At 32.6% G+C, this 13283-nt stretch overlaps 1 protein-coding gene across 1 annotated transcript; it reads right to left on the bottom strand.

The window, feature by feature from the left end:
* Positions 1 to 273: 273 nt before the first annotated feature.
* LOC133286195 (phosphatidylinositol 4-phosphate 5-kinase 1-like) lies at positions 274 to 4984 on the bottom strand. The gene is made up of 8 exons (XM_061483583.1): positions 3690 to 4984; positions 3435 to 3599; positions 2994 to 3159; positions 2489 to 2599; positions 2208 to 2401; positions 1964 to 2097; positions 1783 to 1876; positions 274 to 1030 (listed from the first exon to the last, which is right to left on the bottom strand). The coding sequence occupies exons 1-8, from the start codon at positions 4694 to 4696 to the stop codon at positions 721 to 723; spliced, it is 2181 nt and encodes a 726-aa protein (XP_061339567.1). The 5' UTR covers positions 4697 to 4984; the 3' UTR covers positions 274 to 720.
* Between the last annotated feature and the right edge of the window lie 8299 nt (positions 4985 to 13283).

Raw genomic sequence — 13283 nt, 5'->3', positions numbered from 1 at the left:
GCAAAAGCTACTAACCCAATGACCACCTATTTTTAATTTTTCTTCAATGTCGCACAGAAGCCCCACTTATTTATATTTATTCAACAGATAAGAGACATGCGTTGTGTGGGACTGAATACTTTGACCCTCCCTTCTCACAACATTGTCCTTGAAATATCCCTCAACAACTGCTTTTAAAAAAAAAAAAAAAAAAAAAATCCCCCAACAATTAAAGAATAACAAAAATAAATTAAAAATAAGAATTTCATTCAACTATCCATCCTTTGTATAACTGTACATTTTATTTATTCCCAACTATCCACGCATTTTAGATCTAAGCTCAGGGAAACATTCCACTTTGTCCCCTCTTCCTATCTTTCCCATCATATTCATATTCTATTCTATCTAGTAACCACAAAATTTAATAAATCCCACCCAATTTCCAGAACCCAAAAAAAAAAACAAAAAAAAAAAAAAAAGAACTTCACCCAACTTCCATGTACAAGTTTTCCCGTCCTTCAGCATACCATCATCATGGCTATAACTTTAAAATTCAGCCATAAAACAAACCCCAATTTCGGGAGTTCTGCCAGTCGCTTGACCAGAGAGTAGCATGTTAACCAGTCAACTCCAAGACTCTGCCGAGGTTTCAAACTTCCAGCTATTTTTCTTGGATGTTCTGATCAATGAGGAATTTTAACCTTCGTGAAGAAATATTGCAGCCTCATTTTGTACTAAAGGCTACCTGTCTTCAATGAATATTCTCCCCACAAAATCACGAAACCTCTTCGAGTAGAGCTTTGGATCCACAGCAGAAATTGAAGTAGGGTCAACTTGCAAGGACTTGTAAGCATGCTCAAGCTTCTTGCTGATGTCATAATCTTGCAAAATGTCAATAATCCCAAAATATAGAACGACATCATAAGTCTCCCCACTGCAACAAGGGGTCAAATGGCTGATTCCAACAGTGGTGTATTGATCAAAATCACTCCTCCGAGCCATTCGTTCTGCTCTTGCTGGCATATTGGCTCCTAGCCTAATTAATGATTTCCTGAAACAGGAAGAATCCTACTTAATGCATGTCATAAATTGGAAACTATGCATTCACATGAAAAACCAAGAACCTTGAATAGTTTAGAAACGTAACAAAATTGGGGAAAAAAAATTAATATCTTCACACCATACAGCACCAGAAAGTTGAAATTGAGTTAACTGTTTGTATAAGATAAATCCAGAATAAACATGAATGCATAGAAAGTATGAAGCAACCATAATTGACTCCATGAATTCATTGTCAGACCAAAAATAAATCAGAAATCCAAATTTGATCTAATAAATAAGGACCACAGCTTGCATGTGCCCACAAACAACTGTTGTCTGCTATTGCCCACTGCTTGCCAAAATAATGCAAACTACTTTGAATTATTATCATAAAAGATATCAATTAAAATGAAGAAATTATTAAACATCTTTAAAGCCATCAAAGAATTAGAACTTACGTTAGCATGCATATACAGGTCTACAACATCTTTGTGATTCTTTCAAGAGATAGCACGAAAATATCTATTATTATTTTCGCTCTGATGGAAATATGAGCAATTTCGCCAAACTCCAATACATCTCTAAAACACACAATTCTCATTTCACCATGGTTAATGACTTCAACTGATTCAGGAAACACTCTTGTGCCTATCCAATTTAACTACAGATGCAGGTGTTATAATAATGGACTGATTTTATAAATTCATAACTGAAAATTCAATCTACATTAATTTTAAGGAACTAGAACATATCATGACTTACCTTCCAGATTTAACTCGATCCCTATCTTGTAGCTCTGCTTCAAGAAAGCGATAACCACGCATGAACTTTTCACTCTGATAAGATTCCCGATTGCCTATAAGGAGCAACAAAATGACTTACAAAATTCTGTAACATAAATCTTATCATCTATATGCACCGAATAGGACGATGGATCAGTTACCAGTGCGTAATAGAAATGGTGACAATCCCATTTTGTCACATGTATTGTCATCATCCCGAAAATGAAGGCCAACCAAAAGACTATAGTCCATAATTTTCTCTGCTTCCAAGAACTCACAATCCCTCTCAATTTGTCTGAACAAAATATCAGGACTAATCAGCATATATGTACGTGTAATGTTTTCACTGCTAAGTAGCATCCTGGAAAAGTATGGATAGGACAAACAAATAACACAATAACTTACTTTATGAGGTCCTGAAACCAATTTCTTTGTACACGAAACACAAAATTGAGATCAAGGTCCTTGAGGGTGGTAGTTTCATCGATCTCATCCTCAGGTTTATCTGTTGTACGGCCATATGAAGATCCTTTTAAATCAAATCGTCTATGAATTGGATATTCGGAGCAGAAAAGATTGCCCATCACAATGAACCGGATCTGTTTTTCAATAACAATGAAAAGTCAAGTACTGAGAAGCATAGGGCAACCCCTCCAAACAGCTATAATATATCTACCAATCCATACCTTCTGGCCTCCAATTGGTTTGACACAGTGTACCCCGTAGAATTTTGTCACGAGTGAGTTATCGTATCGAGACACATGTTGGTAATAACTTCGAAGCATCCGAATAAGCACCTAAAATTTACTCACAAAATCAAGCGTCAATCTAGATATGCACCAAGCCAAAGATGTATAGTAGCAAAGAACTTTATAGAAGGTAAGAATCTATGGTTTATCATAAAACATGCATGGCTAAGCTATAAAGGCAGGTCCCCTCTTCCAAAGCCCAAATTGTGGTGTAACGTCCCCCATGTCATGGAATAGATGAAATAAAACAAAAAATGGATTTTTGTTCAAGAATGAAATCTTATTGGGAACGTCGGGTTTATGTTGTCTGTTACACTAAAAAGTTTACAATTGTCGCGGCGTGTAGAGCAACTTGGCCATGACATGTGTTCTATTCTAAGCATAGTATTATGGAATGAATGTGGAATTTAACAAGTACAAGTCTATGGCACAAGTATCTTACTTTGACTTCAGATTTCTTCACTGTCTTTATCATGAATCTGTCATCTTGGGTCAAATAGAAGATGCTTCCACTTTTACCGGGAGAGGAAAGCTCCCTGAGGGCATCATCCCCACATATAGCTAACATGTAATCAGCAGGATCCACCTGAAACAGCTTCCTCAAATGTCTGCAAATTCAAAGCAGGATTGGGTCAACAACAAAGCAGAAGACAACAGGTTGGCTAGCTAAAACACACTATATACTATTGCATCCAAAACAACCATATCAAGTTCTCCATAGGTTGCCTTGCTAAAACACTCCATTTACTATGGCATCCAAAACAACCACATCAAGTTCTCCGTAGGTTGCCTTGCTAAAACACTCTTATACTATCGCAAACAACGTGTATTATTTAAATTTAAAAAAAAAAATCAAAACAAATCAAAACAAAAAAAGCAATACCTAAAAACCACAGGGCAGTAATCCTTCCATCGAAATTCCGCAGATTGATGGGGCGGCGTAATCTTGGATCCTTCAGGCGGAAACCTGGTCCAGAACTTCTCCTTCGGATCAAAATCACTCTGTTTAAGTTCTCGCAACACCGAGGCTTCCTTCCCAACAGAGTACCTATACACAAAACATGAGTTCAGCAATCAGCAAAACAAAAACCCAATTCAAACAAATCAGAGTAAAATATCTCACGGGCAGATGATTTACCTTATCCCTAATTGCAGATTAAGCATCAAATCATAATTCTTATGCCCCTTGGAAATCGTTTGACCCGGTCTCTTAACATCAGCCGAGAAACAACAAGGGTTCCGCCGAAACAACTCATCAGAATCCGACGCCGTTCCATCCCGATAGAACATGGACGCCTCCACATTATCAATAATATCGCAAGTTATATCACCAGCTTCACCCTCCGATTCCCATATACAAATCCTGGGAAAACTCTTCTCGTTCACACTCCCTCTGGATGAACCATCCACCGAAGACCTCTTCCTCATCGTTACGCCAAAATTATCACCAAATAGCAACCCATTATTACCCTTCAAACTCAAACAATGCTGCATCTTCATGACTCCATGTGCCTTTGGGACCCCGTTCTCCCACGGCCCATCGTAACGGTTTCCGTTAGCCCAAACGAGCTCACCCTTACCGGAAATAACGCCGTTCTTCCACTCCCCGATGTACTGGTTCCCTTTCTTCCAAACGTAACGCCCGTGCCCGTCTTGCACGTTTCGCTTCCACCACCCTTCGTATAAATCCCCGTTCGCGTAACGCTTCTGCCCGAACCCGTGCTTGCGGTCGGAGCTCCACGACCCGCGATACGTGTCTCCATCGGATCCCACGAACGTACCGAACCCTTCCATCCGACCCGACTTGAACTCACCCTCATAGGTCGCACCCGATGGCCACGAAAACTTGCCTTTCCCCGAAGCCTTTCCGCGCTTCCACTCTCCCTCGTACATGCACCCGTCCGTCCACAAGTATTTCCCCGATCCGTGAGGCACGTTGCCGGAGAAGCTCCCGACGTAGAAATCGCCGTTCGGAAGAATCTTCTCCACCACAGATCCGCCGTCGGTTACGATGGTAAGGCTGGTCGGCGTCACTCTTCGGGTTCCACCTTGGGGCCGGCTTCTCCCGGCGACTACAACCGCCGGCAACGGCGACGGCTTGGAGAAAACGTCGCCGGCGTCATCACAAATAAGTGCTTCGCGCATTTTTTTTTTCTTTATGTGGTGATGTGTGTGAATGCAAGTAGGCTCCGGAATCAATGCATTTTTCTGGCGACGATCAGTGGTGTGTTGCTCAGTGAAAAAATTTTCTGCACATTACTTTACCACCGTGCGATTCGTGTGTGTGAGTATCGCCGGCAGCGAAGTTTCTCTCTCTATCTCTCTCTCTCTAGGATTTTCTCTTTCTCTCTCCTTTTTCCCTATTGTTTTCTCTTTTTGTGCTGTTTGGGGGAAAATGAGGGAGAAGCATGGTAAGCACAGAAGGGAAGCGGATAGAAAGAGAACGGACTGGGCTGTGTATTTCCAATTTTAACGAAAAATACTTTATATTTTATAAATTAACTTAAAATTGATTTTTAAAAAATAAAGAATAAAAAGAATAAAAAGAAAGTGTCAATGAGTTGGCTTTAACTAGGTCAGTGGTAACTGGTAAGTGAATAATTAATTATAATGCAAGAAAAGCTTGTTATTATTATACGACGAACATGTACCTAAGCGTGTAAATGGATTGGAGTGGACTGGACTTTGATCTTCCTGGTCTAAGCCTACGTAAAAAAATATTCAGCCAACCTGGTCTACTGGCCTACTGAATGTTTTATTTATAGGCCAAGTCCGGATTACTTTTAAAAATTAGAGAGCCTGATATGGCCTATAGGCCTTGTAGGCCTCCCTCGTGATATATTTTTTAAAAAAAATTAACAATCTTTAAAATATTCACTTAATATTACAAGTCATTAACGTGTTCATTAATTGCTGCATTTTTTTACATGAGATATAAATTTCACTAGTGAGCATTAAAAATTTTACAATAATAAAAAAATAACAAAATATATATTGAACAAAGTTTCATTCATGCATGCACTAGTACTAGAGGTGTAAATGGGCCAGACTGACCTAGCCCAGCCTACAGCCCGGCCTACATTAAGCCTAGCTTGGCCCGACCTTTCAGAAAAAGTAGAGTAGGCTTAGGCTTTTAAGAAAGTTTTTTTAACAAATAGGCCGAAGGCCAGTTTTGTCAAGTTTGGCCCAAAGCCTTGTAGGATGGCCTATTTAATTTATTAAAAATAAAATAATAAAATAATATTTATTTTATGTGGCATGACAAAATACCAATACTAACCCTAATTTTTAGATGACTGACATTATTTCGTAGACTTTATTTCATCACCCAATAATTGTATTTTTCTTATTTTCCTCATTTCTTTGACTCTATTCCTCTATGATATACATTCTAAAGCTGAAGTATTATGTTGACTCTTTCTGGTTTGTTATTTTTTTCTTATGAGAAGTACTAGTGCATTCATGAATGAAACTTTCTTTGCTCTATACAATTATTTTCTTTGCTTAGTATCTACAGTGGTAGGCCTACAAGGCCTGTAAGCCATGTCGGGCTTTCTTATTTTTAAAAATAGGTCGGGCTTGACCTACAAATAAAGTCTTTGATAGGCCAGATAGGCTGAATTTCTTTTTGCGTAGGCTTGGGTCAGGAAGGCCAAAGCTCAGCCCAGCCCATTTACACCCCTAACTAGACTTCTTATGAGAAATAAAAAAGGACAAACAAGAAAGAGTCAACATAATACCTCAGCTCTATAATGTATATCAGAGAGGAATAGAGTCAAAAAAATGGGGAAAATAAAAAAAATACAATTACTAGGTCAACCAAAGCTGAAATAAAGTCTACAAGAGAATATCATTCTTTGAAATATCTTTAAACCACCATCAAGACAAGGGTTGGTACTAATTGGCACCTAAAATAAATATTTTATTTTATTTTATTTTTAAAAATTAAATAGGTCAGCCTACAAGGCTTTAGGTTAGGATTGGCAAAATTGGCCTACGGCCTATTTGTTAAAAATGTTTTCTTATAAGCCTAAGCTTACTCTACTTTTCAACATAGGCCGGGCTAAGGCATTCTCAACGTATGCTGGGTTGTAGGCAAGGCCAGCCTGGCCCATTTACCCCGTACATGTACCCTCATCCCCTCTGTAAATTGACTAATTTTTTTAAGCGTGTTTATAAACTGATGTAATTTAATAAAAACGCAAAAATAACTGATTCAATTCAAAATAAATCAAACTTATATATTTATAATTTTATTTATAATGTTACATTCTATCTATATTTTAATTTTTTAAAGTGTTAATATTATTTTGATTAATAATTTATAATTGAACTTGTGATTTAAGTATTATAGTAAATGCGCTATTAATATTGATTATGTTATAATTTGTGATTTAAGATATTTGATGTTTTGAATTGAAATATATATCTAAGATTTATTTACTATTTTTCTTACAATATAATATAATTTTAATTTAATCAAATCATTTTAAATTAGATCTGATTTAAATTAAAAACTAAACTGATTGAATAATCCTTCCATTTTAATCCGCCCAACACTTATAATTTCTTTGTCTTACCCCAACTACAGCGTATCAAATTTTCTCTTCCTTCTCGAGTTTCATCGTGACGTTACGAAATCTCCTAGGATTGCTACTTGCTAGCATCTTTTTTAGTTTATTTTCCTTCAAAAAAGTTTGGAGACGAGGATGTCACAGTTCAGGATCTCTCTCTCTATATATTTGTTTAAATTAGAAATTAGGAAGGCCAATCGAGCTGTTGTTGAATTGGAGCAGATTTTAGTCAATAGATCCGAATCTAAATTAGTGGTATATTTTGTGATTAGCCTACATTCAATAAAAAATGTTCTTGTCTTTATGATTCTGAAATTTTTGGGGCAATGATCTATGCCATATAGTATTATTTAGTTTTGCAATCTAACTTTATCAATTTTCTTTTTTTACCTTGGGATCAGTTTTATCCATTATTATTTCTCTGTTGAATAGTTGAGATATTTTGTAATGTTTGCTAATGTAAGAAGAGAGGACGATTTGCCTAAATACGAATTTGACTGAATATGATACAAATTTAAAATTGGGCAAAATATTTTTGACAAAAACACGACCTATTTATTTTACGGATTGTCGTAACATAATATTAATAACCCGCATATTTATAGTGTATATTAATAACCCACATATTTATAGTGTAATGTTTGTTATGTAGGTTGACATAACACCAATAATCTGCCAATAACAAATAATGTTACTTTGTTATATGAATTGACACGATACGATAAATTAAAAATAATATATTTATGACATAAAATTAAACAAATAACTTATAAGAAAATTAATATGAATCAATTTTAAGTTCACATATTGACTTAGGATATGACAAAAAGTATTTGGATCAATTTTTGACAACCCAAATTGAATTTAAAATAATATTTTTGTGTCTTGTTGAAAATTATAACCCCTGTTGTAGAGAGGGGGGTATGTGAAAATTGGAATGATGAAATTGCAATTTTGTTTTCTATTTATTTATTTTTTTCAAATGGGGTTGGGGATTGGCGTTTTCTTCTTTTTCTTGTTATAATTATATAATATGTTTTAGCAGTTTCTTTAAGCAATTAATAATGAAAGGAATTTGGAAGCAACAAACATGAAAATGAAGGCTAGTTTTAGGGAGTAATTAAAAACCCTGGAGAAAGTGCAAAATGATACTTGACTTTATGTGAGCTTCGGGAATGGTGGTGGCAAAATGGAATTATAGTGGCATGGACCTATTTCAGCTGCTATGGCCCACTTTCACCAGTGGGTTTTCCAATCACTCTCTTTCTGATCATTCATCTTCTTTCTTTGTCAAGAACAAAAAAAAGTTATATTATATTCTTTTAATAAATTTTCTTATCTTAACAAATAAAAAAAAAATTATGAAAAATTATATTTATCCTTTCAAACAATATAAGTGAGAAAAAGATACAAATTAATATTTTTTATTTAAAATTTAAATTAAAAAAATATTCATTTTCTTCCCCTATCATTTTCATTGCTTGTGTTTTTTTTCTTTACTTAAAATAATAAAACTCTATGTGATTCAAAAGTACAAACATCAAACCCTTTATTTATTACTATAAAATTTAAATTTATTTTAACAATCAAAAGATAGTTAAACTTCTTCATTAATCTTTTAATTTTTCATTTATTTATTTTTGCAGATAATTATTTTATTTTTTAAGTTTAACTTTGCATAGTTACAGAAAAATTAACGTCAAATTACAATTAAAAGCATTCATTTAAGGATAAAGAATCGTTAAAAATGAAAATAAAATAACTTCTCACAAAGTAAAAAGAATATTGCATGAATATTAAATTCATAAAACTAATCTATTATTCATAAATTATTAAATAAAATTAATTACAAATATTAAGACATAAGTACAGTACTTGTACATATTTAATTTATAACAATTTATCATTTTAAATACATGCATAAAGTATAATAAAAAACTAATAGTTAAAAATAACATGCAGGAACGGGCAAGTTATGCATCGTTTTCACGTATGTTGAGCAGTATTCTTCAAGGCAACAATGACACACACACCCTTCTTTTTTGCAGTTTCCACTTGTTGGTGTAATCCTTAAACCCTTTCTTTTCTTTTCTTTTCTCTTTTTTATTCTATTTTAAAAAGTAATTACAAAAATTTCCAACATCTTGAGTTTAAATCCTGAAAATGGAAAAAAGGATTTGAAAGAGCTATCCCTTTAAAAAAATCCGATAAGTGCTTGAATCAAATGTAATCCAAATAATGAACCAGTTAGAAAATTAAAAAAAAAAAAATAAATCCAACATGCACGAAATACTTCTTCGGTGCAAAGTCATCATCAATCTTAAGGATCGGAAATATATATAAATATGATAAATCTACCTTTATGATTTGATAATCACATCATATATTCCTTAAAATAATTAAATTCCATGGTGGGTTGGTTTGCCATGGCCGTGTTTACATTGGATAGCTCCATGTAAGGTATTTATAATGGTGTATAGAGATAGAAATAGGTCAGGAAAGAAGGTTTCTTCTAAGCCTGTTGATCCATATACCTCTAACTTGACCTAATTTTTTTTTTTTTTTTTTTACATGACTTGACCTAAACTTATTTAGTAAACAAGTTAATATTTTAAAAAAATATATATATCTAATCAGAAAGATAAAGTTTTAGACCATTTAAAAAGTTTTATAAGTTTGAGGTATGCTTAAGTAAATTTAAATAATATATTATTATTATTATTATTATTAGGGATGAATATTTTTTCCCTACAAGTTCCTGAAAGTCTTGTGGAGAGATTAATTTATATATATATTTTTTCACTCATTTCTATAAGTGTACTAGGGATTAAGTTATATTCAGTTTGAAGTAGAAATATTAAATCCTTATCGTTATTATTATATTAGACATTTATTGTAATATCTTAAAATTATGTTCATTAACTTGTTTAAATGCCTTTATATAAAATTTTAGGCTCATTAACGAAATAGATCTATTATATTAACATATTTATTTATTTTTTAAATAAACTTAAAAAAAATATACCAAATAGATCAGGTTCAAGTCTTATATTTTAAAAATAAGTTAAAATCGCCTTCTTATCCATACACATACGGCCGAAGTAGTGAAAGAGCGAGCAATTTATAAGTGTTCAAGTTATAGAGTTAACGGTGTCTACACGTTGAGAAAGGGGAATGGTCCCTCGAGCATCACAATTCGTTTTTGTTGCATGGTGGTGTAGAGTGAGAATTCGTTAAAGAGTGTTTGCTAGGAGTTTTTTTTTTTTTTTTTTATTGATGGGGAAGTATGGTATAAGTTTGTAAAAAATTTATTCAGTAAAATAAGCTGCTTAAGATTTGTCATTTGTATGTATTTTGTGATGAAAATCACTGTTTTAAAATATCACTTCCAATGTGGTATTTGGGATTATTGACTAAGTAAAGAATATTTTAGGCGAGAGTTGTTTTGATTCAAAAATTATAAGGGTTATTTCATAATTTTAACCTTTTTTTATCAATATTTTACCTTCAACTAAATATAAACTCATGAAATTTAACTCAATTTTTTTGAAAATATTTTGACTTATCAAATAATTTTTTTTTTACTTTTTTATCAAATTCACTTTTCAACCATATTTTTAATAATTATATTTTTCTAATAATTGTTTTTTTTATCCTCTATCAAGCACCACTAATTTAGCGATTCCTATTTCCTCGTGAAAGTGTTTTTGGTTATAACAAAAAAATCTTCGTGAATCAAAGACACGTGTCCTTGGCACGTAGGTCTAGGTCCAGACTAACTAGGACAGTGGGTCAAACTCCTTGATGTTGGATTCAGACTATAGAACGCCGGCTAGCAGATTTGGGTTTGGGTCAATCAAATATCACCCACTGGTGTTGGATTTAGGCCATAGTCGCCTAGGTTCGATCGAGTGCAGTGATTCCTGATTACACAGTTCTTTTCATTGTTTCAGTAATATGACTATTATATTTAAATTTAAGTAATTATATTCCTTTTACCAGATCCAATTACAATGAAGCAACAACATTAGTAATTTTAATTTATGAATTTAATATTTTTCACTAGGATTTCATTTTATTTTCTTATATATATAAAAATGTATGTGATTTATATAGGCCCAGATGAAGATAAGAGAGAAAAGAAAAAGATAGGTCCCATATATTTTTATGTGTGTGTAAAATAAAATTATCTTTTACCACATGAGAGACAATAAACCCATAATTTATATACCCGAAATATGAAAAACAAAATATTATGAAGTTATTACTTTGTTTTAAATGTGAAAAATTCCATTCTGTTCTTCAAATTTCAAATGCCGCCAAAATGCTATTCCCAAAATAAGAAGAGAATCGTTATTATTATATTTTATCAAATTAAGAATTAACCACTTTAGCTTTTTACTTCTTACAAATAAAAATAGTGAGCAAAATATCACTGTTCACTGAATATATAATTAAAATATCACGCGAACAGTACAAATTTTCAAAATATCACGTGTTGTAATTCGCTACGCATTCCAGCGGACTACGTTTGCTGATGTGACAGATTTCTGTTGGCCACCTAATTCGCTAGAGGTGTCAGCGAAGTAGGTGGTCAAATGTCGCTCCATGCTCAGATAAAATCAGGACACATGGCTTCCCCTTAGTAGTTCGTTATAGGTGCCAGCGAAGTAGGTGGTCAAATGTCAGTCCATGCTTAGACAAAGTCAGAACACGTGGCATGATAGTACCTAATTCTCTACAAAATTGAAATTTCATGTAATCATTTTCTAAAACTCTGAAAGTAAAACGAGTAATTTAACTTTTTTCGGGCCAAAAATGGGGCGTAGAGGGTTGATGTGCCATTGGTTCGTGGGATAAAAATTTAAACCTATCATGTTTTCAGGTGGTTTGACGGGTTGACCAGCCTAATAAAAAATAAATATATTAATGCTAATCTTTCATTTATAATCTCTAACATTTAAATATTTCTCAAATTTAAAAAAGAAGAAACAACGAGTTAAAGAGTAAAGACAAAAGATGATTTAAACCAATAATTTTATTTAACACAACTATACAAATCATATCTTAAGATTAAATAATAAATTCATTGTTATTATATAACAAAATAATAACATATATCAAACAAGTGAATATTTACAAATGAACACATTATTGCATTCTGTAACTAAAATTTCATAAGCATTAGTTTGATTTATATAGATATTAGAATTTAAATCCAAAAAACAAGCTTGAGTTTCTTTTATTTTTTATGTTAATTTCTTTTTGTGCCGAATAAAAAAAATCATATTATTGAAATTGCTCAGGATACCCTTTTTAAGCTTCTAGAATAAAATCTATTTTTTAGTTCAACACTTATCTTTAGATAGAAATATATTTGATAAATATTGATAACTCTTGGATAGAGTATTAGAATGGAAAAATCCATTAGCACCAACTCTTCGATATATTTCTTGCTAGAAATATCCCTGATCCTATTAATAACGAGTGGGACCAAATAATTCAATTGAGGTAGTTGTTGAGCCATACCTAAAAAATAAACTTTGCTGTAAAATAATAGCATTATAGCCCTAAAAAGAAGATTTTATCTCACATAATAACCAATCACATAAACCAACCAAATTATAATATAACATTTAATATATGAGTTTGATATTTGTCATTTTAAATGACATAAGTTATGTCATTTTAGGAGAGATCGAGATAGACACAAGAAATAAAAATCATAGAAGAAAAAGTGGGTAGTTTTTTTTAATTTAAGTTTTAAATAAAAAAATATTATTATGTATTTGTCTCTCTCTTAAAATGACAAACACTTTTTCCTTAATATATTTAAAAAAATTACATGAAGGTTAATCCGCCTCGCTTCACATAAGGCGGGTTTTTGAGTTTGTTGTTTAAAATACACAACTCAACCCACCTCATTTTTACGAGATAACTCATCGAATTCAACCTATTTTATGAAGTTTAGTTGCAACGTTTTTATAACTTTGCGTATTGGAATTAGACCTTCTTTATATATGAAGAAGTTAATAATGAGATTTTTTTGATATGGAAAATCATAAAGTTTTTTGATACAATGATTTCATTCTAAATAAGTCAATTATTATCCAATAGTATTTTTGGAGAATATTTTTCTTAATTAGAACATGGATAAA

The sequence above is a fragment of the Gastrolobium bilobum genome, unplaced genomic scaffold, assembly GCF_033153095.1.
Source record: "Gastrolobium bilobum isolate Gb01-03AN ecotype WA unplaced genomic scaffold, APGP_CSIRO_Gbil_v1 utg26470, whole genome shotgun sequence".
Taxonomy (NCBI): Eukaryota; Viridiplantae; Streptophyta; class Magnoliopsida; order Fabales; family Fabaceae; genus Gastrolobium; species Gastrolobium bilobum.
The sequence above is the reverse complement of the archived record's forward strand: the minus strand, read 5'-3'. Positions and strand labels throughout refer to the sequence as shown.